At 41.8% G+C, this 23,341-nt stretch overlaps 1 protein-coding gene across 1 annotated transcript in view; it reads left to right on the forward strand.

Annotated features, from left to right (window-relative positions):
* Positions 1-983: 983 nt before the first annotated feature.
* The window catches only part of TRHDE (thyrotropin releasing hormone degrading enzyme), a 208,118-nt gene continuing 185,760 nt past the window's right edge, over positions 984-23,341 (forward strand). The window contains exons 1-2 of the mRNA XM_015855777.2: positions 984-1,901; positions 6,630-6,903. Coding sequence (XP_015711263.1) covers positions 1,084-1,901; positions 6,630-6,903 — 1,092 coding nt within the window. The 5' untranslated portion in view covers positions 984-1,083. The remainder of the gene's footprint in view (positions 1,902-6,629; positions 6,904-23,341) is intronic.

The following is a 23,341-nucleotide window of genomic DNA, read 5'->3' on the forward strand; positions in this document are numbered from 1 at the left end:
TGAGGCTCCCGGGAAGCGCCAGCCAGTGTTTAAGGGTTGAGTCTTTTCGGTATATTAATCCCATCGTTTTAAGTAGGAGTATTTATCCTTTTTTCTCGGCTCCATCCCCGCGTTCGGATGACAGCGCTATTGTCGTCCAAACGTGCAGTCGGCGGCTTTTTATTAAGTCTATATAAATACGACCCAGAGCCGCGTTCAATATTTACGGGGCGAGCACGCACTCAGGCACACGATCCCGGGGAACCCCATGGCTCGGGAAAGGGGGGGCTGCGGCCGCCCAGCGCCTCGTCCGCCTCCCGCCTCGGCCGGGGCTCCCCCCGCCCGCAGCTCCCCCGGAGCCGCCGTGTCACCCGGTGGGACACCTCCCCCGTCCCCGCACCGCCCCCTCCTCCCGCCCCCGCCCGCTCCCCCGGGGCGCCGCCGTCACCGCTGGCAGCCGGAGCAGCCGCTGAGCCGAGGGGCGGCGGGGCTTGCCCGCCTCTCCCCCTTCCCATCCCTTCCCTTCCCTCGCCTCTCCCCGGTGCCTATATATAGCTGCCTCTGCCCGAGCCAGCCGGGAGAGCGCTCTGTACCTGCAGGAGACAGGAAAGACAAAATAAGAGCGGAGCGGCGAGGAGCGACTCTCCAGGGCCAGAGGGAGGAAGAGGAGGCGGAGGACGGGCCCGGCGGCGCTGTCCGGTGCCGCCCGAGCCCCGCGGGGGCGGCCCTCCCGATCTCCTTTCCACCCCTCCGCCCTCCCTGCGCGGCGGCGCGGGGCGCGCATGGCTCGGGCGCTGCCGGGGCCCGACCCCGGCCCCGGCGGCTCGGGCTGCTCGGGAAGGAGAGCTCCGTGCGGGCGGCGGCGCTAGGGGGGGCTGCCCGGCATGTACTGAAGTGCCCCGCAGCAGCCGCACAAGTTGCCGGAGCGGCCGGACGGCGCGGAGAGCCCACAGCCGCCCCCCCGAGCCCGTCCGTTCACCCCGGCCAAAGCTGCGGGCGATGTGAGCGGCATCGCCCGGGCCGCCCCGGCTCGCTGCCTCCCATGCCTTCGGGGCCCCCTCGGGGGGCGGTGGCCCCGCGGGAGGAGGAGGCGGCGCTGCCGTGATGGCCCTGGAGGAGAAGAGGGAGAAGCGGCCGCCCGTCACCCCCATGATGATCGAGGAGGAGGCAGCCCTGAGGAACGGCAGCCGGGGACTGCCGCCGGGCCCCTGGGCCGAGGCGGCGGGGCCGCGACCCCGCACGACGGAGCGGCACATCGCCGTGCACAAGCGCCTGGTGCTGGGCTTCGCCGTCTCCATCCTGGCGCTGCTGGCCGTGACCATGGTGGCCGTGCTGCTCAGCGTCCGTTTCGAGGAGTGCGGCGCCGCCGCCGACGGACCCCCGCGGGCCGCCAACAACGGGAGCCTGCCGGGACCCGCGGCCGGGCAGCCCCGCGGCCGGGCCGAACCGCGAGAGGAGGCGCGGGGCGGGGAGGAGGCGACGGAGCAGCAGCAGGAGGAGGAGGAAGAGGAGGAGGAGGAGTGGCAGCGGCGGCGGCAGCTGCCGCCCTGGGCCCGGCCGAGGCTGCCGCGGCACCTGCGGCCGCTGCACTACAACCTGATGCTGAGCGTCTTCATGGAGAACTTCACCTTCTGCGGGGAGGTGAACGTGCAGCTGGAGGTGCGCAACGCCAGCCGCTACATCGTGCTGCACGCCCACCGCATGCACATCGAGGCGGTACGCGTGGCCGAGGACAAGCTGGCGGGCGCCGTGAGGGTGGCACGGTCCTTCCTCTACCCCCAGACCCAGGTCCTGGTCGTCGTCCTCAACCGCAGCCTGGAGGTGCAGCGGAGTTACAACCTCAAGATTATCTACAACGCGCTCATCGAGAACGAGCTGCTCGGCTTCTTCCGCAGCTCCTACGTCCTGCACGGAGAGCGCAGGTACGGCGGGAGGGGCCCGGCAGGCGGCACGCCTCAATCCGCGTCCCTCGGCGGCGGCGGCCCGTGCACAACTTCGGGCGGCTCGGGGCGGCGCTAGGACCGGCGGGGAGGTGCGGAGGGCCGGCGTTGTGAGAGGCGGAGCTGCCGGAGTTAAGCGGGGATGAACGCGCTGCCCTGCTTCGCTTCTGCGGTCAGGGTGGGAATGGGGCTCAGGCTGCGGGAAGGCGCCTTGGTGGTGGTAGCTGGGGCCGAAGGGGCTCTTGCACTCCCAAAGTAAGCCTTTATGGGTCGGTGCGGCCAAGAGGAAGGCTGAGAATTGACCAAAAAAGTCAGGCAGAAAAACACTTCGCCGGTTCAAATCGACAGCACCTGCGTTGTGGTTATTGGCAGTTCTCACCAGTGTGATGCTGGAATTGCAAGTGGGATTGAAATTGCCTGAGCCGGTTGTCATTGCAGTGAAATAAAATGAGAGTTTGGAGGTGCGCGGCTGTAGGAAAGGATGCAAATAAAATGCCTTTATTGTAGGGGAGTGAGTGAGTGGGGTAATCAGGAGTTTGTACAGACCTGTGTAGAAATGGGCACGTGGTAAGACGAGGCTGCTGACAGCAGGGGGGATAATTCGCTTTGCAAAAGCAGCAAGAAGTTCTTTAAGCAGTTACTGTTCCTGCCTGTCTGAGCCTCCTGTGGAAATAGTTGAGCTGCTTCTGCTGTGATGTTTGTTCAAAGTTACTGCTCTGTGCTTCTATGCCAGTGTTCCAGTTATGATTTAGAGGGAAAAGAAATGAAAGAAGAGATAAGCCTGTTAGTTTTCAGAGTCATCAGGAGAGTTTAAGGCACAGGAATGGAAGGCAGCGGTAAAACGTTCTTCCCACAACTTTGCATGTTATTTCTGGGATTCAAGGTGCTTTGCTTTTAATGCACTTGAATGTAGTTACATTTAGCAAGATCCTTACCATGTATTTGGTAACATTGTGTTGAAATCCGCAGTGGTTTTTCTTTGCACCAGCTCATGTGTTTCTTTCAGTAAAATGCTGTTTTTAAAACGAATCAGTTCAGGGTTACAGTTTCAGATGTTCAACACCAGCACTGTTTTTCCCCTTGAACTATCAAAAAGTTAAAGGGTCACCCAGATACCAAACAAGTACTGCACATTCTGAACCACAAAACTTCTTCATTAGAAGTGCCCTCTTGGAATTTGCATTTTGATTAGTGGCCCAATTTTAATGTATTTCATTTGTAGTCCTGAAACATGGACAATTTCTGCTATGAGAGACAACAAGGCTGCTCTCCTGCTCCCAGGGACCTTGATGTTCCAGCAGGATTTCAGCTTTCTGACATCTTTATTTTCGATTAAGGTACGGTGACATCGCTGGAGGAGTAGTTGCCGTAAAAGGGTCTAAGACATCATTTTTCACTTTTGTTGTATGTGAGAAGTGAGTGGTGGGTTAACTGTGAAGCTTTACAAGTGCAACAATGCCTTCGCTTCATAATTCTTCTCTTTGTAAAGTTAGTCCATTTGCTGTGGTCTTCATAGGTGGAAGTCATAAATTAGCCTAAAGTGTTCACAGTAGCATGAAGTACTTATTTTCATACTGCTATCTGTGCTACTTTAATTGAAAGCTGAAATTCAGCTGATAAGCTACAAACTTATTCTTCATTATGTGCTAGAATGGGCTGATTACTGAATCAACAAACATTTAATACAGAGCTCCTGTAGAGTACAGTAGTAATATGCACACATAATTTAAATGAACATCCACCTTGGGCATAAATGAAGAAGAGAAGAGAATCTTATATTATTCAGACAAAACAAACAGACATATTCTTCCATCTTATCACTACTAAGATGTCAAAATAGATAGCTTGTTGAGGAAACACACGTCTTCCTTTAACAGATGAGGTGGAATTAAAGTACCTGCAAATTACTGCTGTGGGTATGCTGAGCAGACAGGCTGCAAGGCTGTCATTCCCAGAAGTACAACTTTTTGTGGTGATGTGCTTGGGAATTGGAGATAAAAATGTCAGTGCCCAGAGAAGGATCTAGAGGATGAATTATTCAACCTGCTCTTTGTTTTTGGTATGGGGTGGAAGTTTTGCTCGTTGTTCTTCCTAACACTTAGGGGAATAGATGAGAATCATAGAATCATAGAATGGCCTGGGTTGAAACTAGATGATCTTTGTGGTCCTTTTCAATCCCCCTGCTATATGCAGGATTGCCAGCCACCAGACCAAGCCACTCAGAGCCACATCCAGCCTGGCCTTGAAGCATATGCTATTTTATTTTAAGCAGGTTAGTCTTTGGGAAGAAGTTTTAAACTTTCTGCTTGTTTTACTTTATGACACAATAAGCAAATCAATATTTGATAGTAATGCATGTGTTATAAACACCACTGTTATTGGTGGCTGGTGTATTTTTAGTGTGGAATATCGACCATCCGGTGTTTGCCTAGTTACGTCAGTGTAGATGTTATCTATTCCTCTCTGTGAATACAGAGGATGCAGAGTTCACTGGCTTTTGTCACTGGTGAAGAGATTGTTTCAATGGCCTAACAAGACAGCAGATAGGACAGCCAAAAAGTGGGAAAAATGTGTCCTTTTTAGAGGGTGTCAGTGTATGTACAGTATTCCCTATTTATGCATTTACTTGGATATCTGAGCTCGTTAAAATAGTTAATTGCAGCTGAAAATTCATCATTCTGGCTTTACTAATGACAGGTACAGGTTTCCAAGCTCACTTGAAGCTACTGTCAGTGTGCATAGCTCTTTAGCATGTGTCTGGAATGTGGAATCAGGGCCATGTGAAATACTTTGCGTATAAATTAAGTTGCTTTGCCTCGTTTAATAGACCGATTTGGCTTTGTTGCACTAGTACAAATCCACCAATAATACTGGCATTTTCCTGGATTAACACTGGAATACCTGGCACCAACTTTTTACCTTTTATATTGAACAACCTCAACTTTTATATTGAACAACCTCATTCAGAATTATGATGCAACTAGCCCATATTTTTTAGTGAGGCAAGACAAATGCAGTATGATGAATTCCTTCAGTAATCGTTTGTCTAAAACAAAAAGCCCTATTAGGCAAAAAAAACCAAAAACAACTCACAAACCCAACAAACCTAATGGTAAAACCTTCAGTAGTGGGGAAAAGTATGTATTTTTTAAATAGCTTTATGAAAGAGGTAATCATTTCACCTAGAAACGTGTATCTGGTTCTGTTGGGCATTGATACTCTACAGCGAGATAAATGCAACATTTCAAGAAGCTTTTCTTAATGAATTTTATAAAATAATACTACAGTATTTCTAAAACCCAAGAAGTTTTAGAAAACAATCAAACAAACAAACAACTATCCTTAAAGATTTCCTGTTTACTTATCTACTTGTATTTCCCCCTCAGGGTTTGAGAGCATCAGATATTACAGAATACGATGCGGTACCATTTTATGTACTGTAGAATAATGCTTGTGGACTGATGAATAATGAGTGCCACCATTTTCATTTTATCAAATGTATCCACCTGCTCTCTTCCTCCAGAGGAGTAATAGATGATTATTCAACCTCTAAAATTGTGGCAAATGTTTACCAGCTATCTAAAATTGCATGGTGATTTCCACTGATGGAATCTTGAAAATTGAGACATGATTCAATACTTCTCCAAAAGCCTTCATACTTAGCTGTGTAGTTTAGGTGTAGTCCTTTTCTTGCCCTATGTGCCTTGAAAAACATTCCTATTGAACTCTACAGTTCAGCCTTTTAAATGCAGCTCCTTTCTGCAGAGCGATCATCATATGTGGGGTTTTCTTCTAATGGTGTACATTTGAAGAATGTCTCTACTTGCAAAGGTTCCTCTTCAATATCTGCTTAGTTACCGAGAAAATGGTCACTGTTACTAATAATAATTCTATTATAATAGAATTGAACTAAAGCTTTCCCATTTTCTACAATGGCTTAATAAGTGTCTTCTTCAGAGATTCTTGAATATTTTTACATTTGAACTGATATGTATTTGTTCTCTATAAAATATACGGCATAAGAAAAGCACATGTAGAAAAAAGGTAAACTACTCCGTGCTTGTGTAATTATTCGGTTATATTTGTGATTTTGCAACGGTCCCCAAATGGTTTTCTTTTTTTCTTTTTTTGGATTATATGCAGTAGCAATGCTGCTGTTTTGTAGTACAGTGTGTCTCAGACCTATGCCACTTGCAAAGAAGTAATCAGTGGTGGAAAGCAATGACCCCCCTGAGTACACTGCATGGGTGTAAGTTCTAATGTCCAAAGAAAGGCAGAGCATGCTGCCAGTGTCTCAGGGCAGAGCGAGTTCCCTGAAGGCTACTAAATCTTGGCTTTAACTGAGACTGTGCTTGCTTATGACCAATATTGGCCAACTTTCTTTCACTTATAGAACAAAACTTCTGTGAGCTCCTGAAGTCATATAGAAAGCAAGGGATTATTTAACATCAGCGTGATGACAGCAAATTTGTACAAAATTTATTGGCCATTACTTTATATTGATTGTGTTACAGTACAGGTAGTAAAAATTCACATCAAGAAAGAAAAGCCACAATGATAAAGCAGCATTCAGTGCTGTCTGCTTGTACTGTTACATTTGTTGTTGTTAAACCACAAGAGTCGAGCAATGTCTTATTTACTGCGCCCATGAATGGAGTGCTGGTCACAGTCAGTAACTGCTGTGTTGGCTTTTGTTTGCTTCTTTTCCAGGTTTCTTGGTGTTACGCAGTTCTCTCCTACTCATGCCAGAAAAGCCTTTCCTTGCTTTGATGAGCCCATCTACAAGGCCACTTTCAAAATCAGCATCAAGCATCAAGCAACTTATATATCTTTGTCCAACATGCCAGTTGAAACTTCTGTTTTTGAAGAAGATGGATGGGTTACAGATCACTTTTCACAAACCCCTCTCATGTCCACGTATTACCTTGCTTGGGCAGTGTGCAATTTTACATACCGGGAAACCGTTACCAAGAGTGGAGTAGTTGTAAGTATTTCTTATGTTGTACCAGACACATTTTGCTACTTTGAAAATCTTTTTTTTTTTTTTTTTTTTTTTTTTTTTTTTTTTTTTTCCCCTCTCCAATACTTTTCTGATTGTTAATCTTAGTAGGTTTTGCTACCCAATGAAACTTTAAACTTTCAGGTATCCTTTTCAGTTCACTTTTATTTTCTTACGATGTTTTCTCTTGCTTGTCCTACAACCTACCCAGTACCAGTCTGTGTGGTGCAGTAATAGTGGAAGGGTTTGTAGTCTTTTAGTACTGACATTCCCTCTGGTGTACTGTGTGCTAGCTTGAGAGGCTGCTTAAGTCTTTCATAGTCTTTCATCTTAGAACTTGTTCAGGAGCAGGACTTTATGTCCTGTCAGCTTCCATGGAGTGGAGTTCCATGTTGGTGGAAGCACTGACTTTCTGGAGCTGTTGCTTCCAAATTCAGTGTTATTCCACCAGTTATGCTGCGCAGGACGGGGGTGGGGTGGGGAAGAGAAATCCTTTATTTATGTCAGTTTTGTTTTTGTTTACAAATATCAAGCACGGAACTGTATAACAAGCCAAAACATACATGAGAAATGCTGTCAGCGTAGTAGAATATTTCACAGTGCTGTCATCTTGATTTTTCAGGTGTATGTTCAGAGAAACACTTCCTTTTTAGTTTCAGTGAGTAACAAAATTGATCTACTTTTGGAAGCTGAGGGCTAGGCTGGAGTTCTTGCTGCGTGCCTGAGCAAAGTGCATTTTTACCTTTATGCTTCTACAAATGCTCCATTACTTGTGCTGTAGTTTTGTGGCATAAGGAAGAACCGCCTGTCTACTTTCTGTTGTTGATCAAGGCATGGGACGTCTCCATAATCACTTTTAGCAAGTCTGAGCATTGAGCTGCTGCAGAGGGTGCTGATCCCACCTTTTCTCAGCCAGCCATTTTGCTTTCTTGTGTAATTCCGAGGACTGACCTGGAAAGATAAATGGAAATGTGTGAATGTGTTTGCGGGTAGATCAGTTCTTTGATCCATCTTTTTATGTGACTGCCTGAAACCTAGTAAGGATTCAAGGCTGTGCTGAAGATGGAAGAGTGTAGACCCAGCCCTCTTTGTTGGTGGCCCTCACTTGGGTTGTACTGAAGTCATGAGGTAATTAGTTATCAGTCTTGTTTACTGAAAGAGAAAGGCTTATAGTCCTGCTTCTTCTGGCTGGGACTAGCTGTTCCTCCCTGTGCAACAACTCTGTGCTATGGGGCTAACTGAACCATTCGTTGAGTTGATTTCACTTACTAGCTTGAAAAATGAAACCTCTTTCTCTTTTTCTCTCTTTTTTTTTGCAAGGATGTTTCTCTGTTAGTTCAGCGAGTTGAGATAATTTAGACAAGGATTGTGTAAGTGCCCATGCAAAAAAGTAAGACGGGAGAATGGTGGAGCTGATGCCTAGTTCTTAGTGCTTCTACCTTCAGATTGATTGTCTGTAGAAGAAGCATTGCTCCTGGGATGAGTAATTGGTTGCCTCAGGCTGCTGTAATAGTTGCAAGACTGACCTAAGTAGAACAGGCTGAGATTTCAGGCCATTTCTTTCTCCTTATCAATCAGTACTGAAAGAGGCTTCTATCCAGGTTGGAGTTGATGATCTTCATTGCAGTGTTTCTTCATTGTAATCCTTCTAGGTGAAGTATTTGGTCTTAAGCTCAGAACAGTGTCATATTTTTCTGCTTCAGAAAACAACAGTTACTTGTGTTTTTCCTGTAACTCCTCTAAGATGGAAGTTTTTGATATATATTGTAGTAAGTCTCACATTCCTTGTTCTTTAATACGATGTATTATTTGCAAGTTCAGCATTCATAATACTACTGTGTTATCTCTGACATGTCCTCCAAACATCTAAAAAAAAAAGCAGTTGTAAGCTGTTCAACTTTCAGCATCAATGTAAACAAATATATGTAACATGGAGAATGATATTCGGGACCATCAATTTCCTCTTCATTTTCTTATAGTGTTCACACCTCATCACTCATAAACTTATGATGCTTGAGTATGTTTGATATCATGAAGACAGTGGCATACTAGTGTAATATAGACAGTAACTATTGCTTGCTGCTGTTCTCAAAGAGAATATCCAAGTATTTATTTCATATGAATTCTTGGCTACAGTGATCTCAGTTATGTTTGAGTCTCTTGCTTAGCATGAGTAGGACGTAAAGATATTTACTCCACAGCCTCGAGTGTATCACCATACAGAACTTTGTCAGCAGTTGCTGCATATTAGTAGGTAATTTTTGCCAAATACTTGAAGACTAAAAGCCTGCATAGATTGAGATAATCTTATATCCTGTAAGATTGTTCAGATTTGTTGAAAGAATATCTTACGTCTTAATGTATGGTAAACAGCTTAGAGCTGGCTTTGTTCATATGAATTGCTGAGGTATGCCATCATTTTATGGCTTTTATACTGTAACTCCAGGAATCTGTGACTATTATCTAGGTAAACTTTTGAAATTTGACCTCCTGGCACAGGCAGGTCTAAACTTCTTGGTTTCCTCTAAAGCTGTTTAGTCACTAAAATTTACTTGTTCCTATATTCTTGGCAAGTGAACATAAAAGTATGATAAAACAAAGTTAACTTCTGGAAATAAATGAATGTTCAAGAAAATTAATCTAACCTCTGTGATGAAAAATTTTGATGGGTATTGATTGGATAGTCATAGCTATAGGATTGTGGAGCTCTTGGGGCAGATCCAGAGAAGGGCACAGAGATAATCAAGTGACTGAAGTACCTCTTCTATGAGGAGAGGTTGAGGGAGTTAGACTTACGTAGGTTGGAGAAGAGAAGGCTCTGGGGAGATCTCATTGCAGCCTTCTGGTAACTGTAAGGAGCTCACAAGCAGGAGAGGGGGAAACTTTTTACATGGTCTGGTAGGATAGAAGGCATGGTCTTCTTTTAGGCTAGAAGAGGGGAGGTTTAGGTTAGATGTTAGGAATAATTTTTTTTTATTCAGAAGGTAGCAAGGTGCTAGAACAGGTTGCTTCGAGAGTTTGTGGATGTCCCCATCCCTGGAGGTGTTCAAGGCCAGGTTGAATGGGATCCTGGACGGCCTGATCTAGCAGTTGGCAATCCTGCCTGTGACTGGGGGCTTAGAACTAGATGAGAGGTACCCTCCAATGTAAAGCATTCTATGATTAAGGGGCCTTCTTCAATTAATGGGATGTATATTTTTTCATAGATCTCTGAAAGAGTTCAGCTTGTGTATACTTTTGCTTTTGTTTTTGTACTTTCACAAACTTGATTTTGGTTCTCAGAATGTTTAGAGAGGCTCAGGGAAAGTAACCTTTTAGATTTTGAAAGAACTCTAATACTTAAAATCTCTTCTCTGTGCTGGGTGACCACTCATAGTAGATTCCTGTGGTCAAGGGCAGATGAAATTTCTAAGGAGTAAACAAAACAGTGAGTTTAAAAGCAGGATTGTTCTTAAAGAATGATTAACTTCTAGCTATTCCATTTTTCTCAAAGAATGGCATTGACCTCAAAATTAATTTTAATCCATGCATGAGATTCAAATACATACCAAGTTAAAAGTAGAAACTGACTTGGAAAACTGAGCTAGCCAATCAAATAATAATATTGATATAACCTATTTTATTCTTGCAGACATGGAGTAGTTGTAAATTTCATACACTACAATTGTTTTGAGAGAAGAATTAAGACAAGTAGTGGTTTTGTAGGAGCACAGTTCAGTGGCTGTGAATCATTGGCATAACTCTTTAGTTTGTGTGGGTCTGATCAGAATCCCTTCCAGAGCAGGTAATTTAAAAGCAGAATTGCCTTCTTATGTGCATTACAAGAGTATAATTTGTTTCTCAAATTCATCTGGGATTAAAGAAAAAGATTCAAATCATTGATGCTGCCTTTGTGTTTGAGCACAGCTTGATTCCTGTAGAAGAGACTATGGTGCAGATACCTGTGCCGCTGTGAACTAGGGAGCAGAGCAGTTATACCAGGGTGCTCTCTGAAGTAACATTATGTTGAGGGAGCAGGGACATCCTTACGAGCAGGTTTAGTTGATCTCTGTATGGCTTGTGCTGCACTGCAGCTGTGCCAGCTGTAGTCAGTGAAACTCATTGAATCTGTGTACTGTCATTTTTGCAGAGTAAAATAATCCCAAAGAATTCACAAACCTTCACATGCTTGCTGGCTTTTACTCATATATTGTGTTTCCTTATCATATCTCATACGTATGTTCTTTGTGAGTAATTCTTAACAGCAAAATATTGCTGGCTGTGTTGTAATATCTATCACACCACCTCTGTGTCTTTTTCCTTCTTTCTTGTCTCTATTTGTCTTTCCCATTCATCAGGCCTTAGCCTCATTTTTCCCCCATCTCGATTGGTATTTACTCTACTTCATGTTTAGCAGTGCTTCTATTCTTCAAACCCTCTGTTTCTCATTGTTCCTTTGTCAGGTGGACATGGAAACTTACTATCTCCTTCACTTCTGTCTCAGGTTATTTTTCTTCCTTGCTTTTTTTGCTGCTTATTCTTTCAGTTAGTAGAAGGAGTGAATGCTCAGGGACAGAGTCTATTGGTGGAGATGAATGCGTTGCTGGGAAGTGATGTTTCAGGGAGATTCATCTTCTATCACTCTCTCGGTGTGGATGGGATGTGGAGATAACTACAGAAATGAAGAAACAACTTGCTGCTTTAAAGTATATGACTCTTGTCAGGGCAAATATCTGCTAGAAGAGGAAAGTGTGTGGAAAAGAGTGGCTTTGGGAGAAGTTCTGGATGGACAGTTTAGAAGAACGTTGCAGGCAGGGCTGGAGCTTGTGGGAATGAGGAGTAGTAGTAGAAAGCAGCTAGCTGACAACTTGGTGATGAACAGGAGAAATAATGTTGGTGGAGTACAGTGCTGTAAGAATTTGGTGTGGTTTCTCTTTGGCTACTCATATTCCTGTTCCAAAAGGGTGGCAGAGTGAACTGCAGGACTGGCAGCATACTGGGCAACCCCGAGCTTGGTCAGCTGTGTGGGTATCACTGGGTATCTGAATCCGTACACATTAGATCCTAAGGAGAGCTCTAGAGCTGGGTGGGTCTTGGTTTTGGTTTTATTAAACATTACTGCATAGTCATCAGGGCTGAGTAATTTGTCATGATATAGAGAAAGACCTTGAGGCTAAGAAAGATCTTATGAAGAGTTATACCACAATAAGGGCAACCGTTATTGCACTGCTGTTATTTTGTTATTACTTTTTCTGAGACACAATCAGAGAACATAAGCTTCTGGTTACTAAAGATCTTAATTCTGTGCTTTTGTACAGCTTAGCCTTATCCTGACCAGTGAGAAGGAGCTGTGAAAAATCTGGCTAAAGGAAAATAAAATAATTACTGCTTTCATAGTGCTAATTAGCTTGCAGAGAGCCTGAATCAATGCTCCTGGACTGAATTCTGTAAGGCTTGTATTTGGGGGACTCGCTTGATTTCGCTTAGCATCACACAAATACAGAGAGAGATCTTAAAATGGGCTCAGTGCACTGATAGTCACTTGGTTCTGCAGATATAAAAAGTCCTTTTTACCTGGGAAGGGCTAGTGAATGGAGCTGCATGAGCAGATATAGGTCACAGCCAGCCAGCATCACACAGGAGTTGTTAGTTTAGGTTCAGCTCCATGTGAATGTGGCTCTGTACTTGTGCTTATGTCAGGAGGGCTGGAAGCACAGTCACGCTTATGACCATTCATGAGATGCTGAAGAGCTAGGCTGAGCATTCCCTTATCTGCAGTGCAGTTTGCCTGCAGTCTGGGTGATCAGTCTGACGAGACTGAAGAGCTGACTTTCATTAATAGTTGGAAAAAAAATAATAAAATCAGGTTGAACAACTATTCAGAATAACTTTCTCCCCAGTGGATTCTGTCATTTGTTAGATGCTAAAAAAACAACCAAAAAACCATCAGTTCTCTCTAAAATAAATTCATGATTATTGTACATCCTAGCCTGTAGATTTTAGCATATTATTCTGCATTTGAAAAATGTATTAATGTCTGTATGTAATAGCAATAATGACCTCAAGAACAGGCATTTTCTGTCAGTTAATGACTGCCTGGGTTAAAGGCCTGAGGCTCTGCCTTAGGCCCTCTCTTCTGCTGCTGGTTATTAACTGCCAGCAAATAGTCTCTCCATCAGTTATTATTTATTAATCAGTATTGATGTAATTACACACCAGGTAGTTCTTTGTGAATGAGCAAATTGGTTACAGCAGAGTGATTTAGCTATCAAAAATAGAATTAGTCCTCAATTAAAATTTAGTTTTCTTCCTCTTCAGCCTGAGTTTTGCCTGGCTTCAGAGTTGAGCCTTACTTTCTGAACCTACGTATATGTAAAAAGTAACTTTTGTTAGCCCACCGCTCACCACTGGGAGGCCACACATGTATCTGATAAACAGATAGCAGCTAATGCAGAAAGCACCGGGTGTATTTCTAAAGCTTGATGCTGACTTTCAGTGTTTAATCTTTGTATGTCCTAAAATGCTGCTATGATAGTGATATGATGATGCTCATTCTTTATTTTTTTTGTCACAACTGATGTCCTACCCTTGCTCCCCTCAAATAGCTTTCATCAACAGTTAAAAACAAAAAGAAAATGGAAAGAAAAAGGAAAAAGTAAAGCATGCCACAAAGAGAGTGTTTAGAGGTAGGAGTATTGAGCTAGAAAAATAAACTAATGTGAACAGATACATTGTGCTTTCTTTTGCTTGTGTGAAATTTTCTCTGTAGTAACATCAGTAAGGATTAGGTTCTACACATGCTTTTCTTCTCAGTTCTGTACTTATTATTGTGAATTGTTTTAGTTAGGTGGGAAGCTCTAGTACATTAGTAATCCACAGAAACAGTAGCCTTTCCAGGTTCATCACATCAATATTTGTTTGCCTATTCTGTTTCTTGTATATTGAAAATGACTTTTTGTTTATTAATTTTTAAATACTCTAGCTACAAAATATGCCACAAACAAACAAAAACCTATGCAATCAGCATCCATGCTAAACTGAATATGCCAGGCAATCTGTTAAAAACATAAATTGCAAACTTGCAGTCCATTGTTATTGATTTCTGGTGAATTTGCAAGTCGAATGCCCTAGGAAAATACTATATATGTATTGTGCTTACTGCTTTAAAAAAATACTCTTGGTCAGCACTTGTAGTACATGCAATATTTAAATGTGATATTTATTTCATTAACAAACAGATGCACTCTACAAATAGTATTACGGAGTTGCAAAGCTTGAGTTTGGAAATTTTATTTATTTATTTATTGCTAAGAAGATCAAGTATCTTGTGGTAGTGATGTACTTTGTATGTACAGCATGAAGACTTAATTGAAGAGCACAGATTAGTTTCTTAATTCATGACTAATTTGTAGTTTCGCGGTAACAAGGAGAGGAGGGAGAGGTAGCTAACGTGATTGCTCTTGTGGCAGCCATCAGTCCAGGAGCTTGATTGCAATTCAGTACCTTCAAGAGCATTGCTTTATCTAGGGTCTGTTCTGGCTAATGGAAAGAAATGTCGAGGACTTTCCACTCCTGCCACTTGCTTAAAGTAGTTCAAAGTCTCTGCAATTTCTTACATTTCCCATATTATAAGCGGGGGAAGAAAGGAGGTGGAGGAGGAAAGACCATTTTCCTTTCATGTCCTAATAAGCATATGCTTGCTAGCATGTACTGTGTGAAGCCTGAGCACTCTAGCTGTGCATTGCTCTGTATGAGTTTTTTCATGTTTTCTTATGCCTCTTATATTCTGCTGTCATATCTGACTTCATTAACTTATTAATTAAGGCCTCTGTCCTTGTCATCAGCATGAATTCTTCTTCTGACATCCACTGAAGCAGTAAGACTCTGTTAGTACATTGCTCTAAGAGTCATGCTTTTCCTAGAGAAGCAAACATGAAGGTCCAAATAATCAGTAGGATCTCACTGCAGGACAGCATAAAGGTGCATGGATTCCAGCTGCAGCCTGAACATCTGTCAGTCAAGCCAGTTTTATCCTGTATACCCACCATAGTAGCTGCTCTCTGGAGTGAAAATGGATTCCTGAGGCAGGTGTCTTAGTTGACATCTAGTTGAGTGACAGATACAGCATCTGTGAAGGAGGAGAGTGATGTGTACTTTAATTTATTTATAGACCAGACTCTCCTTCAGGGTTTAGCTAAGTTTTAAATGTATTTTTTTCATATAGAAACCAGGAATTTAGCCTATTTATTTCCACTTTTTATAGCCAGTGGTGGGAAAATAACCACTCATTTCAGAGATTGATAACTCTCACCAGTCTAACCCCTAATTTTCTGACAGTCAAGTATCTGCAACATTTACTTTCGAGGTTTGTCTTTTACCTGACTTTTTTTTTTTTTTGTGTCTGCTAGGAAACTTCCTCAAAGGTCATCTTTTTTTTTTTTTTTTTCCCCCCTCTGCCTGGAGTGTGGGAAAATTTCTCTGGTTTGTGATGTTATGCCCGTAGAGGATCCAGTCAGCATATTTAATTTTACATAAAGGTACCCATAACATTAACAGAATTCTTTGATTCTTTCAGTTGGGTGCTTTAATGCTTCAGGTAGAAGATTTTTAGCAGATGCCACAGTGGCAAAGCTTCAGAGAGAGAGCAGAGTTGGAGTGGACGGGCTACAGTAGTTTGTGTTCTTTTTTTTCTCACCTGCTACTTTCTAAGGGAGTCATTTGTGTGGGCTAAGCTCTGCCATTGTGGGAATAGCTGTGGTGACTCCTGCCTGCTTTGTAGATGGTTGTTTTTATTCTTGAATCTATTACATCTCTTGGTGGCTGCTGAATTGCTGGAGTACAGCACACAGCCCCTTCCCCTGACACCCTTCTAGAGCAGTGGGATGAGGGCAGGTGGCAGAGAACCAGCTGCGTTGGCTTGGTTCCACCAAATGATGCCCTCAGGAAATCCTCAATTGCTCCTTTCTGGCTGCTCTGCACTGTTGAGACATAGAAAGAGCAGTGAGAGATGAGAACTGAGTCAGTTATCTTCTTACTTGGAACAGCATAATTTGAAAGCAGATTATGTTTCTCTTTGAAGGGTAAATGATCTAATGTGTATTAAAAAAGTTATCCCACAGTGGATTATCCTGAAAAATATTTAGCAACACGTTTTGTTTAACAGCATGCAGCAGAGCTGTATGGTTGTTTAGGACAGGACGTGAAGGCTAATGCATTATTTGAAATGGCTGCAGTTAGGGAGGGCCTAAGAAGCAAAAGGTAGTTATTAGTATTCATGGGGCACCTCTGGGAGTACCAGCACTTTCTCCCCTCCCATCCCTCTTTCCCAAGAGCAGTGACTACTAAACTACTCACAAGTCACAGCAGCTTGCAACCTCAATTCCAACTGGTCTCCCTAGGACAGTAAGCAACACCTTGGTTAGTAAAGATAAAAGGAGGGAATTAAAAGTGGAAAAGGAAGAAAGGAAGCAGATTTCTATGGAATGATATCAAAAAAGCATGCTTACTGAATCATTTGCATGCTTCTTGTTTCTTATAGTTCTCCATTCCTCTGGCTAATTAGATCACAGTTCATAGCTGAACAGCAGTAGATCATGCTGAGTTTTTTGCTGAAGATTGTTCTTATATGTTAAATATTTGATAATGTTGTTTTGCAGTAAATTCATTGTTTCCTTTAAATATCATTGGGGAAAAAAAGGAGACTGATATATACATGGTGAGAATTTTATAGTTTTCTTTTTTGGTCTTACCTGAATAATTCAGATAGAAGCCTGTGTTTGTAGGAATATAACATGTACTACTTCATGTAAAGTTGTATGTATGAATGTATATGCATTCATGAAACAAATAGTTACATTTTTGGCTGCTGGTGCTGTCAGACTTTTCTTTCCCTCCCCCAGATAAAGGAATAATTTTCCTCATCTTAATGCAGATTTACTAACTGAATTCTGATGATGGAGTGATGCCCAGCCTTGATTTTCCTTTCTTCATTAATCTTTATTCTTTGGCACCTCCATGTGTTCAAAATGTGTTAAGAATGCAGTTCTAGAGCAAGATAACAGAGGACTTGAAAATACCGTCTGGTATGTTTCAGATTGCAGAACTTATACTGGATACCATTTTGAAATGGGCACCAGCAAAGGTAATAGTAGCTGACTGCCCACATTTCCCAGTCTTCTTATGATCCATGCTCAGGCTGAGTGAAAATTGTGTTAGTGCATACATTTGTTATCTACTTTCAAAGACTTTTCTCAAATTCTCTGAAGTTTAGTTAGTATTCCCCATGGGGCTGTGGTCGTAGTAGTATACTTTATTGGGATCAGCTGTTTTACCCCTCACAAAACATGGAATGCTATTTGCTTTTTGTGCTTAGTTTAAAAATACCAAACAAACAGAATGAAAACAAATAAAGAAATAAGGTATATATATATATAAAACCACACACACACACACACACACAAAAACAAACAAAAAAAACCACACCAAAACCACTAAAAGGAAAAAAATAAAACAAACCCACCAACATTTAACATTTATTCATTTCCTTATCTCTGTCTGTTATATGGCTTGTGGATTCTCTGATCCACAGGAAATTATTTTGGATTGATATAGGATGTATTATATAAGTTATTTGTCAAGTGAAGTTGCGTTGACTTCTGGTGTTAGAAATCAGTAAAGCATAAGGAGGAAAGGAGGTGTTAGCTTGGAGTTATGAACCTTTTCAGGACTTCAGTGGATAGCATGACAAGACTTGAAAAAGCAAAAAAGGATAAAGAAAGCCTATTCTAAGAAATAAGCTGAGAAGGCTTGAGACTCCTTGCTATGAAAGGATTTCAAAACACCTAACTAGCTTGTACCTAAGAGCTGCTTAAGCAGCAGAAAAAATTCAGAGAAAGCACAATTTAGGTATGGAAATGAAGATTTGTAATTTGTGTGGTTACAATAGGGCATATTATTAACACTTGTCTTTACTACAAAATACTTTGATGAGTCACACATGACTGGAAATGATTATGCTACCATGGAGTACTGTGAGGATAAAAAGGATCAGTGAATCACAGTGCAGCTGGTATAGTTGCATAGTTTCATAGTTCTGTTATTCAGAGGTTGATGGGTGAGAAGAAATATCTTGAGTACTGTTTTGTACATTCATGTGTGCTTCAGCAGCATTTGACGTATTTAACTGTGTTTAATTATTCAGTCTAATCTGTAATTGAAGTCAACAGTACGTTGAAATATCTATGTGAGGAAGTCCGGAAAGGAACAAAACTAATTTCTTTAGAAAATTGATCTGCTCTGAAAAATGCTTCTTCACAAATTGACAGAATATTTATTAATGCTGGGGTGTTTTCATAAAACTGAATTACTGTAACAGTTAGGGTAAACACCAGTTGAAGTGTTTTTCTGTAATTGTTGAGCTTTTTCAGCTAAACTTGGACAGGCTCTCCTCTACCACCTAACCCTTTACCACAGATTTTCACTTGCTTCTGTGGCTGCCTTGTTGTATCTGGTTACTTCAGCTTCTCTGACCTTCAAGTCCAAGTACTCCTGTGTTTTCCACAAAGTAGAACAAGTTCAAGTAGTGTTGTTGAACCTTAGGTTGCAGCTTCATGCTGCATGTAATGCAATGAGTTGTTGTCCTTACCTTACCCTGCACACTTCTATTGTATAGTTTGTGTTAGATCCAATGATCAGCAGGTAAACAGTGAGGTTGTTCAGTTCAATCATCCAAAGGGAACTAGCCATAAAACTTGATAACCTTTTGACTTAACCCCCAGTGTGTAGGTAGCCCACAGACCAACTTGGGATGAAGAGGTGAAAATGCGTGAATGTCTTTTTTAGTGATATGCTGCCGTAACTGGTGAGTAACTGCAACATAAAAATGACTTATACAGTTATTTGGGGAACCTGACTTGACATTCCACGCTTTCATATTCAGGCTGCTCTTGTTATTGAAGTCAAGAAGTTAATGCTAGATGCTTGGTGTGTGTTGAATACAAGTGAGACCCTGCAGGGGAGTGAGGTGTTTCTTTCACTTTCTTTGCTTGTACCTCACTTTCCTGTTTGTTAAGAGCTCACTACAATTATTTCCTGGAGTATAGTTGCCTTGGTCTTGGTAGCTGGGGATAAAGAAACTTAGTGTTCTTCTCTACAAAGAGGTATTGTGAAAGGGTCCACAGACAGAGCTGCCCTTCAGGTCATTTATTAGATCACACAGGTTGTTTTCAGTCTTTTCAAAAACATGCCTATTTTATAAAGAGCTGCACAGGATTGTATTTTGTCATGCTGCGTGTGGTAGCCAGTTTGGAGGTGACAACCAGTTGAGTAGATCTCAGCTATTGGTGACTTTGACCTGGTGTTGTTCTGCATGGGCCAACGCAGGAACTGCTTTCTATGACTGTATGTTACATGTTTTGGAATCTGTTGCACTTTACTCTCTGTGGCAGTTGATGGCAACATGATTTGTATCACAGAATCACAGACTCGTAGGGGTTGGAAGGGACCTCCAGAGATCATCGAATCCAACCCCCCCTGCCAAAGCAGGTTCCCTACACCAGGTTGCACAGCTCAGCATCCAGGTGGGTCTTGGATATCTCCAGAGAAGGAGACTCCACAACCCCACTGGGCAGCCTGTTCCAGTCCTCCATCACCCTCACCGTAAAGAAGTTCCTGTGCACATTTCTGCAGAACTTCCTATGCTCCAGTTTCTGCCCATTTCCCCTCATCTTGTCTCCACACTGCTGAAAAGAGTCTGGCCTCGCCACTTTGCCCCCACACCTTAGATATTTGTAGACCTGGATCAGTTCCCCCCTCAGCCTTCTTTTCTCAAGGCTAAACAGACCCAGTTCACTTAGCCTTTCTTCAAAGAGGAGATGCTCCAGGCCCTTCACCATCTTTGTGGCCCTCTCTTGAACTCTTTCCAAGAGATCTCTGTGGGTTTTTTTTGTTTTTTGTTTTATTTTTTTGTACTGGGGAGCCCAGAACTGGACACCGTACTCCAGATGAAATGTGTCATTTACTTAAGTGCATTTATTCCCACATGTCCCTTGGCTACCCACTTCTTCCATTGTGAGAATCTATGACTGGTTCTGCATTTGCTTTTTATCTATTAGTCCTGATTTTATAGATGGTTTAGCCGTCCTTTTTCAGACCTCTGAAATACTTAATCTGGCCTTGTATGGGATTCACTTCCCATCTCTTCTTATTCTCATCATCCTTCTTTCTGCCTTTTAAGTTCTACAGTGTCTGTTTTGATATGCTGAGCAAGAGAGAGGGGTGGTGCCACAACTGCCTGCAGTGCTTGAGGTTTATAGATGTAAGTTTGTACTGTGGCATAACGATGTTCTGTTTTTTATTCTTTTCTTAATCATTTGTAACAGTCTGTTTGCCCACTGAATATCTGCTGAGCACTGAGCTGACATTTTCAGGGAGTTGCTCCAAGAAATCCTCCCTGAATTATAGCTAATTTAGACTCCATTATTGTGTATGTACACTTATGGCTATTTTTTCCCTATTTGCATGTCTCTGCACTTACCAATGTTGAATTTCATATACCATTTTATCATCCAGTCACTCAGTATCATCAGATCCACCTGTAGTATTTTGCACTTATGACTATTCTAAGTAATTTTGTATGGACTGCATACTTTTCTGATTATACATCTGAGTCAATTCTGGATGCATTCCTTATTGCTTATCTCTGATGGTGTGGCAGAAGAGTTTGTGACTAGCAAGAAAATGCCAGTTGTGAATTCTGTTTAGTGGCAGGAAGCTTTCAGACAACCTCACTGAAAAGTTTTGCTGAAAAAGATTTTGACAGTGTAATACTATGTGGCTGTGAAGAAGTGAATAAAGAATATAAAGTTTGCTACTGGAATTCATTGGTTTGCATCACTGCTTTGTTACAAGTGTAATAATGTTAGTGGTTGCAAGACAATTGCTGTGACTGAAATCTGTAGTACTTTGAGTGTGTTTTAGTCAGATTCAGCTGCCCAGATGCAATGTATCTGTTTTGGAATATCTGGAATTAATTTTTCGCCTCTCTTGCTTCTGTTAAACAGATTTCTGTTGATGTAGTGATACAAACATTGTCTCATATGCAGACATCTCAGAAACCTTTATGACCTGAAAGATGTTCATCTCTTTAACCATAAATTGCAGTGTAGTGGCTATAATTCTGTTACATTTGTTTTTTTAACAGTTCCTAAGAAATGAAATATCTCCTTTATTTCAAGAAGGCATTGCCTGACATGACATACTTTGCCTTTGTTTCAGTGGAAAGCGGCACTATGGCAAATTGAATCCAGTCATGACAAATTGAGAATGGCAAGTGTGGTTGGTGAATTGAAAAGTTAGTTGTCTAACTAAGCATCCCTAGTGAGATGCTATCACACTGTGGAGATTCTTGTTCTTATATATTTTTTTATTTTCATGATTTTAGAAATCATCTACAAGTATATCAAGTAGATTGATAAAAAACAAGTATGTTTTTGATGTGTGGAAAATTTTTGTATTGATCTCTTCCCCCCCCCACCCCCTTTTTTGGGGAGGGAGGGGGGACATGTGAGGTGGAGGTGGGGTGGTTTACAACATCCAAGACTACATAGCGAGTAAGATCTCTCTTGTCTTTTATTAAAAGAGGGCATATTTGAACCATGAAAGAAACATCATATCTTTGTCTGAAAGTCTTTCTAGTCTAGGACAGCTAGTGAAGTATTTAACCAATCCCAGTGTATCTGGACAATACCAAATATGCAGCTTCTTTGAGAACTCCAAAATGGAAAAAAGTTGGACCTTCCATACCTGAACTTTTCATCTGAAAGAGACCGGCTGTGGTTTTGTACCATTTTCTGCTCATCAGCATTCAAGCAACCCTGCAGGATAGAGGAAAAATACAGAAACATAGGAAAGAGAGATAAAAGCAGACTGGGAGCTGAAAAAAGATAAATGACTTTCCTGTCAGTGCAGCATAATGAAAATCAAATCAGTACTTGGCAATGTGCAGTTGCCCAGTATGGCTAACCCCAGACAAGGTTTTAAGTGAAATATATGTATTTCATATTTTATTCTCATATTCATACAAAGATAAATGACTTTTTTTATTAGTTGATAGCAGTGAAAATAGAGGTCCTGATTCTGTAAAGTATTGAGAAAATATGTGACAGTGTTTAGTGTCTGTTCAGTTTTTGGTTTTGCAAATAATAGAATTTGTTGTTGTAAATATAAGACCTATTACAGCCTTTCTTTAGTTTCTTTGGGCATTATTAACTGGGTATTCTGCAAACAGGAGATATCTTAAAAATGCAGAAGAATTATTAATTTGAGAAAGCACAAAGGAGATACTTACAAGCTAATGATCTATTAGAATAGCTCAGTGTTAGTGTACTCACCATTGCTTACAGATACCTAACGAGTCTTTGTGGGCCAGGCAGGCAGCAGCAAGGGAAGGGAGAGTTGTCCTGCATTGCTCCTTTCAGCAGACCCTCAGTGCGGCTGAGCTGCCATCTTCTAACATCTCTGGCACTGTATTGATTCCCAGTGGGGCCAGCTGTCCTCACTTCTTATTTTTCCTCTTATGGTTTTATGCCATCATGTGTTTGTTTTTTCTTCACGAGTACCTCAGCTACTAATAATATTGTCTGGGTAATCTTACCTTTGTAAGTTTCATGTTTTTATCTGCATGCAGACTTTCTTGTAGCTGTTCTTTATTAGTTACAGAGGTAGACCAGATCAGAGCTGGACCTTGGCACACAGGCTGCTTAAAACCTGGATGGTGAAAGGAATCACTGGTGAGGGTTATAGTGGTAATATTTACATCACCAAGCTACATCTGTAATTGGAAGTAGTGGAAAAATAATTTGAGCAGTTTTAATATCAATTTGATTTTAAAAAATAATTTTTTGTTATTTGCAAATAATTTTCTTAGTTCAACTTATTATGCGTTATCATAGTGCTACATTGTTTGTCGGAAATACACAGTGGAAACATAATTCATTCTAGAATGTGGTTATACTGGAATCAAAGCACAAAAAGGAATCCTCAACAACTTTGAAAGAGTTCTGCAGACTTGCACTTTGTTTCAGATTGAATCTGACTGTGTATTTTTAATGAATGTAGTGTTGAACATCTGCACAGTGTTTGCAAGCTGGGATTTTGTTTGAATAGCTGACTGTGGAATCAGACTCTATAATCATTGATGCTGTGTCTCCACAGTACCTATTTGCAATATAGTAATATAATAATAATAATCGCAATAAGATCCCTTCCCAGTTAAAACTCAGCGTTCTGGATAGCAGTATAGTAGTATAATGTGCTGTATTGTTTATTATGGCTCACATAAGACTCTGAATGGCCTCTAAACCCCATCTACAGCTGGAAATATGCTTGTTTGCTGAATTGCTCCCTTCCAGCTTCTTCATTTTTAGTAAACAAAACCCAGAATCAA

This window comes from Coturnix japonica, chromosome 1 (assembly GCF_001577835.2).
Source record: "Coturnix japonica isolate 7356 chromosome 1, Coturnix japonica 2.1, whole genome shotgun sequence".
Lineage (NCBI taxonomy): Eukaryota > Metazoa > Chordata > Aves > Galliformes > Phasianidae > Coturnix > Coturnix japonica.